At 48.9% G+C, this 18,739-nt stretch overlaps 1 protein-coding gene across 1 annotated transcript in view; it reads right to left on the bottom strand.

Annotated features, from left to right (window-relative positions):
* The window catches only part of CAPN5 (calpain 5), an 85,833-nt gene that overhangs the window by 54,970 nt on the left and 12,124 nt on the right, over positions 1-18,739 (bottom strand). Inside the window, exon 2 of the mRNA XM_028725898.2 lies at positions 6,052-6,228. Within this exon, the coding sequence (XP_028581731.1) occupies positions 6,052-6,213 (162 nt within the window). The 5' untranslated portion in view covers positions 6,214-6,228. The remainder of the gene's footprint in view (positions 1-6,051; positions 6,229-18,739) is intronic.

Genomic DNA, 18,739 nt, shown 5'->3' with positions numbered 1-18,739 from the left:
CCATTATGATATCTTTATTGTCAATGTCCCATGCAAAACAATGAAATTGAAAAACTACATAAAAACTACATAAAACTACCACAAAACTACTACAAAACTACATAAAACATTCTAAAACCCCATTTTAAAATACACTATACTATAGAGACCCCTTATGCTGCGTTTAGAACCAGAATTGCATTTGCATAGAAACTGTTTCTCAGGCGGCTAGTCCTGGCCTTTATAACCCAGAAGGCAGAAGGCAGAAGTTGAAAGAGATCATTTCCGGGGTGCGTACTATCCTGTGCTATCTCTGCCGCTTTCTTATGGCACCTGGAAGCATAGATTTGATCTAAGGTGGGAAGAGGGCACCCAATTATTCTCTCCGCAGTCTTTACAACCCTGGATAGCATTGTTTTTTCCCAAGTCGTGCAGCTCCCAAACCACACACACAGACCATAAGTTAGTACACTCTCCACAGTGCAATGGTAAAATGCCATCAACAGGTCCTTTGAGAGATTATTTTTTCGGAGGAGTCTCAGAAAATATAACCTCTGCTGTGTTTGGGAGGCAGAGACATGAGAGGGCATCAAGGAGGGCAGGAAAGAGCAAGGGACAGAGGCTAGAATTTCCTGTGGCACCCCTGAACACCATTCAAGGCACCCAAGGGTTGAAAACCACTGGGCTAGACCAACTCTGTGTTAAAAAGATGCCTGAAAACGTGACACAAAGGCTGGAAATGTCAATGCTTCCTTGTGGAAATCAGTTGCAGATGACCACAGCAGTGACCAGAGGAGGAACGGCCACTGGGAGAAAGCGTAGGGAGAAGAAATGGCTTGGTGTATCTGCGGCAGAACAACTGGACGCCTTCAGCTGCCCCAGCTGCAACAAAACATGTCTCTCCTGTGTCAGTCTCTGCAGCCACAGCAGGAGCTGCAACTCTCCAACAGTTTGACTTCACTCGCAAAGGCGCACTCCGCTGTCGCCCGAGGCAGACGGACGCCAACCAACTAGTGATGATATAAAGACAACAAAAGCAACCAAAAAACACTGTTGTTGTTCAGTCGTGTCCAACTCTTTGTGACCCCCTGGACCAGAGCACGCCAGGCACTCCTGTCTTCCACTGCCTCCCACAGTTTGGTCAAACTCATGTTGGTAGTTTCAAGAACACTGTCCAACCATCTCGTCCTCTGTCATCGCCTTCTCCTTGTGCCCTCCATCTTTCCCAACATCAGGGTCTTTTCCAGGGAGTCTTCTCTTCTCATGAGGTGGCCAAAGTCTTGGAGCCTCAGCTTCAGGATCTGTCCTTCCAGTGAGCACTCAGGGCTGATTTCCTTCAGAATGGAGAGGTTTGATCTTCTTGCAGTCCATGGGACTCTCAAGAGTCTCCTCCAGCACCAAAACACACAGATGGCCAGAAATAAGGATTTTCTGGTAGAAATAAGGATTTTTGGGTAGGAATGTGGCATGTAGCTCCCACAACGGCCAGTTGATTCTGCCCACTCCTTCTGCTGCAGGCCAAACGGGATCTCCAACATACCTGAGAACGTGGAGCCTACACAATTCTCAGAACCTCGGCTGACCAAAACAACAACAACAAAAAACAACGCTTGCTTTCGCCCTGCAGGGAAGAGCTAAGGACATTTGTCATCGTGCAAGCTTTTCAAAGCTATGGGAGGTGCGGGGAGGGGGGAGAGATTTCCTAGGAACGACTAAAAGCAGTTCATGTCCTTTCGTTGAGAGACCTCGCGCTACACAACTGACCCTGGAAGATTAATTAACGAGGTTAAGAGAGAAAGGCGCTTGCCACTGTTATCAACGCCAGTGTTATCAACGGTGGAGCGGAAAACACGCTACTGTAACGATATGTTCAGAACTATCGCTGGAACCAGCTTTCCTATATCAAAGTGCTGGTATGAGCTCAAAAAATTCAGCAATCCCGTCGGAGATACTGCACGAAGAGGGCTTCTGCTAATGGTCTTTTTGCCGCGAAACCTCGTGATTCTGTTAATCTTTATCCCCCCCGTTTTTTTGCATTTTAAGAACAGTCTGTGGTGGCTAATCTACTCCAGAGGCCTGTTCTCACAGCGGCCTCTGTTTCTCATTACCAGTCACGGGAGAACCACAGCAGGAGTGAGCTGCTTTCCGAGTCTCAACACATGCTCAGAGGCACTCTACTCCTGCATGCCAGTTTCTGAAAGCAAAACATCCATAGCTCCAGAAATGCCACAAATTATTGTAGCCCCTACAGTGCAGTGAGTAGCCCAGAGACTCGGAAAACCGGGTTCGATAATCACCTTGATGTTGGTCACTGTCTCTTGGCGTGATCTACCTTACAGGGTCATGAGGGGGAAAACAAGGGGAGTTAAAGCGCCACACGTTCCTAAGCTTCTTCAACATGTTGCGAAGAAGACAGGGGACCACGTCCTAAGAAATTTGGCTTCATTTTGCCCTCCTGCCTTCCCAGATATCCTTAATATTTCAGAACTGTCGTCATTTTTAATCTTGCCCCATCTCCAATCATAACCGTCTTTTCTTTGGCCTAAACAGTGGTTCTCAACCTGTGGGTCCCCAGATGTTGTTGGACTACAGTTCCCATCATCCCTGAGCTCTGGCCTTGCTAGCTAGGGGTGATGGGAGTTGTAGTTCAACAACATCTGGGGACCCACAGGTTGAAAAAGGCCCTAACACGTCGCGCTTTTTATCTCCTCGTTTATTTTTCTCTTCTTGGCCAGCAGCTCCCCACATCAACACTGGGGAACAGGTTTCTGTACTACAACTCCCATCGGTCAGTTCTGCCAGCTGTGGATGATGGGAAATGTAGTCCAGAATACCAGGAGGCAGTCCTGGACCTCTCTTTTGCTATGGCTCTCTCTCTGAACCCTTTCCAAGACTTTGGCAACGTCCACAGTGGCACGGGGAGCCCCAACGGCGGGGGGAAACTCCGAAACGAAAACCCCCCTTGAGAGAAGAAAAAGGGTTTCTTCACAGCCATGGGAAACGCTCTGACGCACCAGTCAACAATGAGGCCAAGTGACTCCATCTGCTCCAGCTTCCACTTCCCTCCGTGCTCCCTCTCCCATCCTTGACCAAAGCAGACAATTATTGCCTTGTCCTTCTTGAGATTCAAGTGCTTTGTTCGTCTGGGCGAATTTTGCAGCTGAGGCAAAGGAGGGGGAGGAGGAAAAGAGCGTCTCTCTTGAGAAATGCACATTTATACAGTTTGCCGGAAAGCACATCAATTCAGAAATCAAATTAATGCACTAAGCTCATTTAGAGACACCCAATTGGTGCCAAAATGACCCATCCTAGGGAAACGTAATGTGAGCAATTGTTTTGTACTGTTTCGCTATTAGGCCTAAGAGACTGCCTGAAGAAGTAATCTTTTCCAGCTTGGTACCCTGCAGATATTAAGGGACGCGGGTGGCGCTGTGGGTTAAACCACAGAGCCTAGGACTTGCCAATCAGAAGGTCGGCGGTTCGAATCCCCAAGACGGGGTGAGCTCCCGTTGCTCGGTCCCTGCTCCTGCCAACCTAGCAGTTCGAAAGCATGCTAAAAGTGCAAGTAGATAAATAGGTACCGCTCCTGCGGGAAGGTAAACAGCGTTTCCATGCGCTGCTCTGGTTCGCCAGAAGTGGCTTAGTCCCGCTGGCCACATGACCTGGAAGCTGTATGCTGACTCCTGTGGCCAATAAAGCGAGATGAGCACCGCAACCCCAGAGTCAGTTACGACTGGACCTAATGGTCAGGGGTCCCTTTACCTTTACCCTGTAGATATTAGGGACTACAATTCCCATCAGCCACAGCCAGCATGGGCAATGGTCAGGGATGATGGAAGCTGTATTCCAAAATACCTAGCCAGGTTAAGGGAGGCTGTCTTATGGTCAGGATCCATCATCATATCCATGTGGTGGAGAGGCAAGATGGCTGAAGAACCCTATAGCACACAGCAAAACGCCAGAAGACATTCGGGACGGATCCCGAGGAATTTGCAACTGGAGGTGCCTGTTCTGTGCATGCACGTGTGGCGAAACCCGAAAAAATATTTCCGGGTTTGCCGCGTTCGCATCCTGAAGTTTATATAACCAGAGGGTTCCGTAACGTGAGGTACTATATTTATATTATTATTATTATTTATATTATTGAGATTTGTTCTTTAAAATATAAAGCAGTATAGAAATGGAATTACGTAACAACAACAACAACAACAACAATAATAAAATAAAAAAATTCCATTGGGGGCTGCCACCCTCTAGACATTGTGGTGACCGCAGCCTAGTTTTAAGGAGCCATTTGGCGATTAGATTATACACCTGAGTTTCTAACACTGACTGCAGAGCCCACTGTACCTTTCTGACAAATTACCGTATTTTTTGCACCATAACACTCACTTTTTTCCTCCTAGAAAGTAAGGGGGAATGTCTGTGCGTGTTATGGAGCGAATGCCTATGGGTGGCGGGGGGGGGGGATCTGCTGCAGTCGTGAGCAGAGGATCCATGGTTCCCCTTCCTTCCCTCCTCCGTGGCTCGCTTTGAAACAGCAAAGCGGGAGAAGAGCCGCTGAGTGGGGAGGAGAGAGGGACAGAGAGCCTGCTTCTTTAAAGGAGCAGTTGGTTCCTTTAAAGCAAGCAGGCTCTCTGTCCCTCTCTCCTCCCCACTCAGCTCGCTACATAGCAGCAAAGTTTTTCAGCTCGCTAAGCCGGGGATGAGCGGGGAGGAGGGAGAAAAGCAGAGCCTGCTTGCTTTAAAGGAGCAAAGCGGGAGAGGAGAGGAGCCTTCTCCCCTCTTCTGCATTATTAGCAGCATCCTTCTCCACCCACCCCACGCATGCTCCTTGTCCCTTGAGTGCTTTTCCTTCCCTTCCCACTTAAAACATGGTTACAAAGCACGGATCCACATGGATCCTCAGGATTTTTACACTGGGTCACCCCAAATTCACCATCAGATCACATAGCATGTCCATGGCTACAGCCTGCACCATAAAAATCACGCACCCACTGTTGCCTGGGGCCGCAGTGGTGCAAAAACGTGGTTACAAAGCATGGATCCACAGAGATCCTCAGGATTTTTGCATTGGGCTACTCCAAACTCACCATCAGATCACGTCTGTGGCCACAGCATGAACCACAAAAATCATACATCCACTGTTTCGTTTAGAATATTTTTTTCTTGTTTTCCTCCTCTAAAAACTACGTGCGTGTTATGGTTGGGTGCGTGTTATACAGCGAAAAATACGGTATCTGCCATGTTGGCCTTTATGGCTTTGCACCAGCTTTGAAGGCGGCAGCTTGGAAGTCCCCACCGTCGTCGCCTGATGTTGCTGCGATGCCAGGGGACCAACATGCCAAACCTCTCCCACGAGGAGTAAGGGAGGTAAGGATCAGGCCCACTAAGCAGGAGCGCCCAGAGTATTACCGTATCTCTTGCACACAGACTTTCTTTTATATATATATGTATAATTTTTATTATTTTCAATATACCAATTATTTTACATTCCACAGAACTTCACATCTTATACAGTCTTTTTGGACTTCCATCAGCACCTCTCACGATCCACCATTTTTATCATTTCTTCTGCATTTCTTAAATTCCTATTGCCTTTAATTATCTTAACTCACAATCCACCTCTTTAACCATTTTTGCAATAATTCAAACAATTTACCTCACAAAACTTCTTGCAAACCTACAAACGTAATCTGGTCCTCACAATTACTTTTCAAATAGTCCGTAAATTTACACCAGTCTTCTGTGAATCTCTGGTCCCGCAGGTTTCAAATTCTTCCGGTTAGTTTATCCAATTCTGCATCAATTTCATCCTCCATTCTTCTTTTGTGGGTAATTTTTCCATTTTCTCACATGTCCACCACATGTGGTAGAAATCTCCATCCTTCGCTTTACACTCATTCTGTACATTTTTGCTAGCTTGATAGGTGTTAAATACCAGCGGCACATCATTTTCAAAGTAGTACACACCGTAAATTTTAAGCCTTCATCCCATAATTTCACCCAAGCATCATATTCAATGTTATACCCATTTCCTTTTAAAAGCATCTCTGCAAAGCTTCACCTTACCTTTGGCCGTTTCCATTGCACACCTTGAATTCGCGACTTGTAGAAGAGGGAGTCGTCGTTGGCCGGGAACAAGGGGTCCTCAAAGAGGATTTTCCTCCTTTGGCAGTCTTTCTTCAAGGCAGAGTAGCGCTGGTTCTCATATGGCTTTACGGACGAGAACATTGTTCCCGGCAGCCTCTGCAGGACAGAAGGAAGAGGGGTACCACGTGAGAGACGGGCAGGGCCAGATTTAGGTTTGATGAGGCCCTAAGCTATTGCTATTGAAGGGACGCAGGTGGTGCTGTGGGTTAAACCACAGAGCCTAGGACTTGCCAATCAGAAGGTTGGCGGTTCGAATCCCCGCGACGGGGTGAGCTCCCGTTGCTCGGTCCCTGCTCCTGCCAACCTAGCAGTTCAAAAGCACGTCAAAGTGCAAGTAGATAAATAGGTACCACTCCAGTGGAAAGGTAAACGGCGTTTCTCTGCGCTGCTCTGGTTCACCAGAAGCGGCTTAGTCACGCTGGTCACATGACCCGGAAGTGTCTCCGGACAGCGCTGGCCCCCGGCCTCTTAAGTGAGATGGGCGTACAACCCTAGAGTCGGACACGCCTGATCCGTATGGGCAGGGGTACCTTTACCTTTACTATATTAATAGTGAAATTATTATTAAGCTCTAACTTAAAGTGATTGGGGGCCCATGACTTACATCATAGGAACCTACACAACGAAAAACACTGTTGCTGGATGTAGGTTTCATTTTATTTGTATTTTGGAAATGTACACCCAGTTGTTGTTTTTCCATTTAAATTTTTTGGGGGGCCTCCAAGAGAAGGCGTGCCTTCCTCTTAGCACGTTTCTCCCTTGCGTCCTGAGTTCGAGTGTCTTCAAAGCCCATGACACCTTTGGGAAAGGCTGTTCTCCAACTGGAGCGCTCGCAAGCCAGTGTTTCCAAGTTGTCAGTGTTTATACAGTGGTACCTCGGATTAAGAACTTAATTCGTTCTGGAGGTCCGTTCTTAACCTGAAACTGTTCTTAACCTGAAGCACCACTTTAGCTAATGGGGCCTCCTCCTGCTGCCGCGCCACCGGAGCACGATTTCTGTTCTCATCCTGAAGCAAAGTTCTTAACCCAAGGTACTATTTCTGGGTTAGCAGAGTCTGTAACCTGAAGCGTCTGTAACCCGAGGTACCACTGTACAGTCATACCTTGCATTTTCAGGTTACGCTCCGCGGCAACCCAGAAGTAACGGAACGTGTTACTTCCGGGTTTCGCCACTCACGCATGCACAGACGCTCAAAACGACATCACGCACATGCGCAGACGCAACGAATCGCGACCCACGCAGTCGTGGGTTGCATTCTACTCAGGATGCGAACGGGCCTCCGGAATGGATCCTGTCCGCATCCAGAGGTACCACTGTACTACATTTTTTAAGATTTGCCTTGAGACAGTCTTTAAACCTCTGCCAACAAACTGAGTTCTTGATCCTCAAACTGGGGGCCATGGGTATCCCTCCAAAACCCGACATTGTCCGATTCACTCCAAACCAGTGCCAAACACATAAATGAATTTTCCCGGAGGCACAGCAATATTGACTCTGCCTCTGCGTAAGCGCAGAGGGCTGTTTCATCCCATTTCCCCCACTGACAGGCACTGCAAAGGGTTTCTTGGACACTTCAATGACTCACTAACGCTAGAGCAGGGATGGGGAAAGGCTGCGTTCCTCTCTGAATAATATTTGGAGGGCCACATGCCTCTGGTGAGTGAGACCAGAATCGAAAGCGGGAGGCGGCTTGTTTTTACACAGATACAAGAGCCTTCGGTGCAAAGAGGCAGAAACGCCAGATGTTGGCAAGTCCCGCTGAAAGAGAGAAATGCCACTCTGTGCCCCACAGATGTAGATATTCTGCTCTGCACGGATGACACTAAGATTTAGCAGCGCTTCTTGAACAAGCTGCTCTTCCCACCCCCACCCCCCTTTTAATTAAAAAGGCCTCCTGGATCCAAGCCAAGGACTTCCTGATTAATTACTTTCTCTCAAGAGCAGCTGGAATTTGCAGACACAGAAATGGCTTTACTCAGCCCAGAGGAAGACCTGTGATTTCTCCATCAGTATGACCAAGATTTCCAGGCTCTGTTTGACCTCCTGTTGCTGTTGCTGCTGGTTTTTTGCATGCACAATGCAAAGGCATCACTTCCAGTTCAAATGCTTGGACTGACCCTGAAATTTTGCTGCTGAGGCAATGGGGAAGATGGTGCCCCTCCCATAATAATAATAATAATAATAATAATAATAATAATAATAATAATATATTTATACCCCACCCATCTGGCTGGGTTTCCCCAGGCGCTTTGAGCAGCTCCCAATAGAATATTACTACTACTACTAATACTACTACTAATAATAATAATAATAAAGCGATAAAACATCAAACATTAAAAACATCCCTAAACAGAGCTGCCTTCGGATGTATTCTAAAAGTCAGATAGTTACTTATTTCCTTTACATCTGATGGGAGGGCGTTCCACAGAGCGGGTGCCACCACCGAGAAGGCCCTCTGCCTGGTTCCCTGTAACCTCGATTCTCGCAGGGAGGGAACTGCCAGAAGGCCATCGGAGCTGGATCTCAGTGTTTGGGTAGAACAATGGGGATGGAGACGCTCCTTCAGGTCTACTGGGCTGAGGCCGTTTAGGGCTTTAAAAGCCAGCACCAACACTTTGAATTGTGCTTGGAAACGTACTGGGAGCCAATGTAGGTCTTTCAAGACTGGTGTCTCAGCGGCCGCTCCCAGTCACCAGTCTAGCTGCTGCATTCTGGATTAGTTGTAGTTTCCGGGTCACCTTCAAAGGTAGCCCCACGTAGATCGAATGGCAGTAGTCCAAGCGGGTGATAACTAGAGTACGCATCACTCTGGCGAGACAGACCGCGGGCAGGTAGGGTCTCAGCCTGCGGACCAGATGGAGCTGGGAGACAGCCGCCCTGGACACAGAAGGCGACCAATCTGACAACTGATCTTGTTCCCAAACTGGTGATGGGGCAGCATCCTTCACCTTGCGAGGGACAGAAAAATGGCTTCGGGAACACAGAGGGTGTCACGGACTGGCTTGGACATGGAGGGATGGTGGGAGGCACCAGCTGGGGAACCCCAAAGGGGCAAAGGCCCGGGGCCTGGGGAGTGGTGGTGGGACCATGATGAGTGGTCAGAGGGAGAAGATTGAGAAGAGGTGGTGCCGGAAGCTGAAGAAGGAACAGGGTTTAGTGAGCAGCGTGAGTCTGTGGCAGAGAGAAGTCTAGAAGTAGAGAGAGAAGCAGAGGCTGGAGAAGAGGAGGACCAAGAGGCAGAGATAAGTCAGGCTGGTGAAGACGCCAGGGAGTCTCCCCCTTCTGCTGCAACAAGCTCCATTCCCCCTTGGTATCCCAGGACCAGGAGAGGTATGAAGAGGTAGGAGGAGAGGTTGGCTGCAAGCAGGCGCAGTCTCAAAAGGACCTGGGGGAGGAGGAGACTTAGGGAGCTGTGGGAAGTTTGGGGCCTTCAGCCTCTGCCGCTGTCTCATAGGGACAAGATCTACCAGGAACAGGTGATGTGCTCACTAGGCCTAGCACTCCTGAGCAGATCCTGTAGCTGTTAATAAAGAACCAGCTTCACTTTGCGTGATTTATTGCTAGCTCATCCTCACAGAGGGCAAAACCATGGGGTACCCACATCTAGGGATATAAGAAGGCATCATTTTCCATTTCATCCCACAGTAATCTCAAGCAGCACTGTTTCTGTTCTGCTGCAGTCCATCTTCCACTCAAAACAATATTATTCCTCTTGCGCAAGGTTTCCACTGATGTATTCTGCCTAAACATACAGCTTTCCAAACTATATAGTTAATATTGTCCCCCCCCCCCCATTGTGCATTTTCTGCTTTTCTTTCTTGTTAATGTTAATTTGGCCAACAAATTTGGACTGTGCAATCTGCCCAGCACCTTAAAAATCACACAGACTGGAATGACATTGACAGTCCACCTGCAATTTGCAAGGCTCTGGTGCAAGAATAAAAAATTGTGCCCTGTTTTGAAGCACAAAGCATAGCTGTCAGCCGTCCCTTATCTGGCGGGAAAGTCCCTTATCCCAGCGCTGTGTCCCGCTGCTGTCCCTTATTGATGACGTCCCTTAAATTTCCCGGGTTTCAAAGGAAGCAGCTCCTCTCCCTCCCTCCCTGCCGGCCAGGGAGGAGGGAGGCTCCAACTGTGTTGCTTGGCTGCGTTGCTCACCCAATAAGGAGCCTAAGAACGACTGGGGGGGTGGAGCTTGCATGCCTTGTGCCGATCAAATCGGCCGCGTTGCCTGGGGACTCGCCTTTGCTCAGCGCTTCCCAGCGGAGAGGTGACGGTGGTTTCCCTTGCTGCATCCCCTTTGCCGGGTTGCTGCGCTGTGGGAACCACCGCTTGAGGCTTCGTTTGGCTGCTGGCTGGGCTTTCTGCCTTTGGCTTGGAGGGGCTCAGAAGTTGAACAAAGCTGTGCTTGGAAAATCCCTTATTTTGGCTGCTGGTCCCTTATTTTCGTGGATGCTGGTCCCTTATTTTCAAATCTGTAAGTTGACAGCTATGGTACAAAGTGGTAACAAGCAGTCAAGATACAGGCATGAGCTTAGGTGGAGAAAAGTAAGAATTGATACCCGAAGAGGTTTGGGGGTCGACTCAGGACAAGAAAGCGAGGGGTTTTGCAAGGAATCTCGTATTAATTTGAAGCAAACCAGCCTACTGTCTTCTGTGAATATCCTGCCTTAAGAATTAGATGTCCTCTAAATATAAAAGAATTGGTTATATGGAGGACTGTGAAAGTTATTCATTTTTCTATTCATTTCCATAGAAATAAGCTGCAGCCTTCCATTTCCAGACATGAAAAGTCCTCATTGTACGTCTTTCTGCTTTACAAAGCAGGGGTGAGAGGGGGGGGCATGAATTGCAAAATTGAGAGACCGTGCAAGCCCCAGCCAGCTCATCCCAAAAGGTTCATAACAGGCCCAAGAGAACAGCATAAATGTTTACGCCAAAGCCTCGGATAAAACTGCTGGCTGCTTCTGAAGCCCAGTGCAACAGTTTAAGTGAATGCAGATTGTTACAACTGGAAAGTTTAAAACCTTGGCCGGATATTTTATTCAGGCTCCTGGTCATGTGAATACTGCAACTGCCAGAGCAGAATCCCCAATTTGCAAAAATAAAAGGGTATACATTTTTGCACTTGCACTCATCACAGCCCTGAGCTTCCAGTACAAGCTCACGGCGGAAGAAAATTGAATGAACACATTCCCCAAGAGGAACCTCAATGGCCACATAGCCTGCCTACCACAGAATATTGAGCAAGAAGTAGTCTTGCCTCCAGCGTCTTCTCCATTTCTCAAAGTTTCAGGGCTTGGGAAACTTTTGCTTCTATGAAAGGCCATTGACCTACAATGGTGGCTGCAGAAAACGGCAGCTGGAATTTGCAGGTGAATAAGCCCAAGCACTGGGACGCGGGTGGCGCTGTGGGTTAAACCACAGAGCCTAGGACTTGCCGATCAGAAGGTCGGCGGTTTGAATCCCCGCAACGGGGTGAGCTCCCGTTGCTCGGTCCCTGCTCCTGCCAACCTAGCAGTTCGAAGTTCAAGTAGATAAATAGGTACCACTCCAGCGGGAAGGTAAACGGCATTTCCGTGTGCTGCTCTGGTTCGCCAGAAGTGGCTTAGTCATGCTGGCCACATGACCTGGAAGCTGTACGCCGGCTCCCTCGGCCAATAAAGCTAGATGAGCGCTGCAACCTCGGAGTATGTTTAGGTCACGAGGACATTAGGGGAGCTGGCTGTACTGGATCCGGCCAATGGCCTCCCCAGCCCAGCACCCTATTCTCACACTGGTCCTCCAGATCCCTGTGCAAAACCCGGAGCTGAACAAAGCAGCCGTCTCCTCAACCACAATTCCCAGGCAACTGGTATTGAGAGGCAGACTTTGTCCAACAGTGAAGGGTAGAGAATAGCCATATGCCCAACTCGCAAGCTTAACATATAGAATAAGAGAACAAGAACACCGTATGTTTAAAGAAGATTGGAAACCGTTTATTGAGTCCACGGGCAATAATTGTGTACGGCTGAAAACGCTGGCAGCATTAAGGTACATTCAACAGTGTGAACAAGTTTTGATGGATGCAATGATGGAATACTGAATGGTATGGTTTTTGTAAAATATGCAGGGATTTGTGATATGTAAAATGAACCATGGAAATACAGTGGTACCTCGCATTACAGACGCTTCAGGTTACAGATGCTTCAGGTTACAGACTCCGCTAACCCAGAAATAGTACTGTTAAATAGTGGGTAGACATAGCGTACTCAGAGATGCTGGAGCCGCTCATTAATGGTCACTCATGTCGAAGCAATGATTCTTCAACATCAACTTCGTTGGACTGGTCATGTTGTGCGGATACCTGATGATCGTCTTCCAAAGCAACTACAGTGGTACCTCGGGTTACAGATGCTTCAGTTTGCAGGCTCCGCTAACCCAGAAATAGTACCTCAGGTTAAGAACTTTGCTTCAGGATGAGAACAGAAATCGCGTGGTGGCAGCGGGAGGCCCATTAGCTAAAGTGGTACCTCAGGTTAAGAACAGTTTCAGGTTAAGAACGGACCTCCAGAACGAATTAAGTTCTTAACCAGAGGTACCACTGTAGAAGAAGGGAAGTCACTGATATCTTAAGGATGTAAAAATTTGCGTTTTAAATTAAAAAACAGAAAATTTCACAAAAATTATATACAAAAAAAGAGAGAATGGCTAGAATATGACTCTAGACTAAATCCAAATTAAGCATATAAACATGAAAAAAGATTATTGGTATTAGTATTTGCTACATGAATTTAGCTCACAGCTAACAAGCCCCACATCTCACCCTTTCTCTCCACAGTAGTCTTGTACGGTGGTACCTCAGGTTACATACACTTCAGGTTACAGACTCCACTAACCCAGAACTAACTTCAGGTTAAGAACTTTGCTTCAGGATGAGAACAGAAATCGTGCTCCGGTGGTGTGGCGGCAGCGGGAGGCCCCATTAGCTAAAGTAGTGCTTCAGGTTAAGAACAGACCTCCGGAACGAATTAAGTACTTAACCCAAGGTACCACTGTATTTCTTTACGCCATAAGGAAGTGTCGGGAGGAAGATTCCAATCATTTATTTGTTAATTTGCTCAGCCCCGGCTGCAAATATTGCCATTCCGATCTGCAGAAAAGCAGAGACTGCCTGGAGGCTCCCCATTCCCTCCTCCTAGTCAAACACAGGTCAACAAAGATGGAAACTTACAGTGTACACAAGAGGGACAGGTTCTCTGTGTGCCCTCTTCCCTCCCACGCTGTAAAACACAGGACAGTCCACCGCACTGAGTCACTGCATTCTTCCACTTGTTCATGGGAAATGTTATCTTTTTTTAAGAGCACACCCCGAGCTCAGGGTGTTTCCAGATCAATAAGAACGGCACTGAACAAACTCACGGCGCCCTGTTTCCAAACAGAGCAAAGCACACATATACACACAGAAGCTAATAGCCAAAGCCTCTCGGTTGCTAAAAACATGTCGTAATTCGTAGTGATGGGAGAAAGATAAACTTCATCAGATAAGTCTCAGGAAAGGCTGAGGGAAAGCTGAAAAATTCTCCCCCAACTTCTAAAGTAGCGCTTTAGGTTAGTTTGGTTTTTGAGCAGAGTTTGGGGAACAATGGCTAACTTCCACCACAGACTCGCTAGATTAAGGTTACCAGATTTTGTTCAATGAATCCGGGGACACTATACCAGGTGGACGGGGTATAAATGATAAATTATTTTCAACTTCAATGGATTTTGTATGGGGACTATTTTGGAAATCCGGGGACTGTCTGGTAACCTAAGGCTAGATGCAAAACAGAGGTTTGTTGCAATGTTTTGAGGCACTCACAATTGCAGTTCCCACACATGCCGGAGCAAATTGGTGGGCCCAGAGAGAAAAACCGAGAAGTTTCATTCCGGCAGAAACTCCCAAAAAATAAACTTGACACACAGAGGAAAGTGGAAAGAGCAACGTTTTTCAGCGCGGGTGTCGCTGAGGGTTAAACCACAGAGCCTAGGACTTGCCGATCAGAAGGTCGGCGGTTCAAATCCCCGTGACGGGGTGAGCTCCCGTTGCTCGGTCCCTGCTCCTGCCAACCTAGCAGTTCGAAAGCACGTCAAAGTGCAAGTAGATAAATAGGTACCGCTCCGGCGGGAAGGTAAACGGCGTTTCCGTGCGCTGCTCTGGTTCGCCAGAAGCAGCTTAGTCATGCTGGCCACATGACCCGGAAGCTGTATGCCGGCTCCCTCAGCCAGTAAAGCGAGATGAGCGCCGCAACCCCAGAGTCGGTCATGACTGGACCTAATGGTCAGGGGTCCCTTTACCTTGTAACAGAAGAACTCGTGGACATCCAAGGAAGCTAAAGGTTGGAAGATTTCAAAGAAGGCTGATCGCTGAAGAATTGATGCTTTTGAATTATGGTGCTGGAGGAGACTCTTGAGAGTCCCATGGACTGCAAGATCAAACCGATCCATTCTGAAGGAAATCAGCCCTGAAGTGCTCACTGGAAGGACAGATCCTGAAGCTGAGGCTCCAATACTTTGGCCCCCTCATGAGAAGAGAAGACTCCCTGGAAAAGACCCTGATGTTGGGAAAGATGGAGGGCACAAGGAGAAGGGGACAACAGAGGACGAGATGGTTGGACAGTGTTCTCGAAGATACCAGCATGAGTTTGACCAAACTGCGGGAGGCAGTAGAAGACAGAAGTGCCTGGCGTGCTCTGGTCCATGGGGTCACGAAAAGTCAGACATGACTAAACGACTAAACAACAACAACAAAAGCAAGTACTTCTCTCTGCAGTGTGTATTTAAACCACAGAACTTGCTTCCATGAGAGACAGCGGTGGCTTGATGGCGATGCTCTGCCTCCATGGTCAGTCATGCTTTTGGGTACCAGTTTCTAGAAGTCACAGGGGGACAGAGTGCTCTTGTGCTCAGGTCATGCTTTCAGACTTCCCAGAGGAATCATCAGTCCCTCTGAGGAGAGGATGCTGAACTTGATGGGCCATTGGCCTGATCCACCAGCCTCTTCTTGCATATCGAGACCCCGAAGCCACCCACTCGTTGAGAATTAACACACACAAGGAAATGGGTATTAGGTTAATGGTTTGGGGCAAATTTGGCCACAACTTTATTGATTACAGAATGTGAGTGGTATTGGCTTAGGCACTGAATGGACCAGACTATATCTGACTCCTGCCCAATGCGCAGGAAGTCCGGTAAGGGTAAACCACCGGAAGGGGGAGCCCTGTCGGTGCAGAACAACTTGAGCTCCCCCTGGTGTTCCCGTCGGGGTCGTGTCACGGCCCTAGCCCCCCCCCCCGGGCTTCGGACAAGATCAACACCCCCGGATTCCTTTAACGGAATACCCTTAAGCTTGGAGGGGCAGGTGATGGCCACACCTCCCCTCCCCCATAACAAGGTCAAACAATGCCTAACCGCAACCCTAACAAGGTTGTGACGATTGCTACGAGGTAGGCAAAAACCAAATTTTGTTGTTGTTTAGTCGTTCAGTCGTGTCCGACTCTTAATGACCCCCTGGACCAGAGCACGCCAGGCCCTCCTGTCTTCCACTGCCTCACACAGTTTGGTCAAACTCATGCTGGTATCTTCGAGAACACTGTCCAACCATCTCGTCCTCTGTCGTCCCCTTCTCCTTGTACCCTCCACCTTTCCCAACATCAGGGTCTTTCCCAGGGAGTCTTCTCTTCTCATGAGGTGGCCAAAAGTGCCAATTTGCTGACTGGAAAAATTCCTACCAGGCCCCTTAACAGTGACCAACCGAGGTCCATAGCAAGCCCAGTGCCTAAAACCTGCAAATTAGGGAGGGAGGCCGGGTGATTGAGGAAGCGAGCCAAAGAGGAAGCCCTCCGGCTCGCACCTCTGATTAAATGGTCCTGGCCACGCCCCCCACCAGCGGATTGGCTGGCTGGGCTCTGACGTGGCCAGGATCCCCCAGGCAACGGAGGACTAAGTCCCCCACCCCTGGAGGGGAGTGGGTGGCCACAGGGTCCACCACAACTCCTTCCCACTGGGAAGTGGAGCAGATTCACCGTATTCTTCGCTCTATAAGACGTACCTAGTTTTTAGAGGACGAAGAAAAGAAAAGAAATATTCTGAATCAAATGTTATTGAGGAGACTTTGTGCGGCTATCGCTGAAGCCAGGACAGCAAGAGGGATTGCTGCGCAGCAATCCCTCTTGCTGTTCTGGCTTCAGCGATAGCTGTGCAGCCTGCATTCACTCCATTTGCTCCATAAGACGCACACACATTTCCCCTTACATTTTAGGAGGGGAAAGTGAGTCTTATAGAGTGAAAAATACGGTATGTTCTGAATTAGACCTCATGCTCAAGATCTGAGCCCTGGAGCTAGGAGAGGAGACTGAGACACGATCGCCATCTTCAAATACCTCCAGGGTTGCCATATGGAAAATGGAGCAAGCTTGTTTTCTCCTGCTCTAGAGTCTATGACTTGAACCGATGAGTTCAGGTTATAAGGAAGGAGATCTCGACTCAACTTTCTGACGGCGAGAGGAACAGACTCCCTCGGGAAGTGGTGGACTCTCCTTCCTTGGAGGTTTCCAAGCAGAAGTTGGACGGCCATCTGTCCTGGATGCTTGACCTGAGATTCCAGCATTGCAGGGGGTTGGACTAGATGACCCTCGGGGTCCCTTGCAACTCTAAGATTCTAGGATCAAGACAGAAAACTTTCACAGTGTAAAGTGGGAAGGGCTGGCCTGAGCTGGTGGAAATCGTAGTCCAAAACACCTTGAGGACACCAGATTGGCAAGGGCTGGCACGGGTTTTTCCTCACCCAGCAAGAACAAAACTTGAAAAGGAGCAAGTACAGTTGTACCTTGGTTGTCAAACGCCCTGGTACTCGCATGTTTTAGCTCCCGAACGCCGCAAACCCGGAAGTAAGCTTCCCCGTTTGCAAACGTTTTTCAGAAGCCGAACATCCGCTGCGGCTTCCGCTTGACTGCAGGAAGTTCCTGCAGCCAATCGGAAGCCGCACCTTGGTTTTCGAACCATTTCGGGAGATGAATGGACTCCCAGAACGGATTAAGTTCGAGAACCAAGTGTTCCAAAAATTACGGGAGGGGGCACAACTTTAAAGTTGTTAAATGTTACAAATGTTATGCATAAATGTATCCTTTCAACTTGACAGCTCAGGGAAGTTACCTAGCTTTAACAATCATCCTTTGCCATTTTCCTCCATGTATACACACCGCCTACCCCAGGAAGTGCCCAGAGGTGACAATTGCTGAGGTGATTGTTGGCCAAGGAAAGCCTAATCCCATCCCCAGACTTGCCAAGGGGTCCAGACATGCAAAGGAAGTTCTATTGTACTTTGGGTGGTGGGACTTCAGAGGTGTTTGCCTCTGCTAATCTGATACCTGGGTCTTGCCCTGCCACGTCTGCTTATGCTAATCTTGTACCAAGGACTTGCCTGGACATGTCTGCCAAGGTTAAACTAGTGTCTACCCCTCCCCTTTTGTGACATGTCAGTGATGTATCAATGATGCTGTACTCTGGGATATGGTGGGAAACTTTTAAAAGTCCTTATCACCCCATCTTCGGGGTTCAAAATTCCTCTTTGAACCTGTTGCGCAATAAACTTTGGTCTATAGCTATTTGCTCTGGTTGGTGGCTGGACTCCTTCCTTTATTCTGCAGGGATCCGCGGGTTCTGCCCGACGAGCTGGGTGACTGAGCAGCCTCGCACCTAGATTTTTCCATAACACAAGGTAAGGTAAAGGTAAAGGTACCCCTGCCCGTACGGGCCAGTCTTGACAGACTCTGGGGTTGTGCGCTGTCAGGGGCTCAGGAGCAGAGGCACAGGGGAGAGAGGAAATGGAGAGCGAAGGGGAAGAATCTGAGGGCAGCGGAGGGGAGAATGACAGTGACCCGAGAGATTCCATGAGCCTCTCCAGCGAATCAGAAGATTCCCAGAAGGGGGCGCCGATGGTCAGGGCAAGGGGGGTCCCAGGGGGGACGCACCAGAAGCAAGGGGCCAGCGGGGACTCCCAAAGCAGCAGCGGGAGATCAGGACCAGCTTCCCCACCAGAGCGTAGCGGGGGGGAAGAGTCCCATGTGTCAGGGCCAGCGTCTCCTCCAGCAGGGAGAGAAGATGAGTCAGGGCTGACCACGCCTCCATCGGAGAGTGGGGGAACGGAGGGGAGGTCAGATCCAGCTAGCCTCCCCGAAGGGGGAAGCAGTGACAGGAGCAGTGTAACGGTCAGGAGGAAGGTAACCGGCTGGGCGCGCGCGCCAAGTTCGAATGTACAGGCACGCGGGACAGCAGAAAACCCGGATTGGGAACCAGGTCCTAAAGCCCGCCGGAGGCAGGGGGAAGACTCAGGGGACTCAGCGTCAGAAGAGTCTAGGAAGGGCAAGACCCCAGCAGACAGACGGACCCAGAGGAGGAAAGAGCAAAGGAAGAGGTGGAGCAAGGCTAGAGTCTTAAACTGGTGTCTGGGGGGAGGAGACTCAGACGGAGCTTCGGCGGTCTAGAGTTTGAGACGTAGAGCTGCGCGCCGCGGCTGTGAAAGCGAAACTGAGCTTCAATAAAGACTGTTTTATATAACAACGAACTGGCGTTGGTCCTTTGTGAGCT

This window comes from Podarcis muralis, chromosome 4 (genome assembly GCF_964188315.1).
Source record: "Podarcis muralis chromosome 4, rPodMur119.hap1.1, whole genome shotgun sequence".
Lineage (NCBI taxonomy): Eukaryota > Metazoa > Chordata > Lepidosauria > Squamata > Lacertidae > Podarcis > Podarcis muralis.
This window is presented reverse-complemented; position numbering and strand designations above follow the sequence as displayed.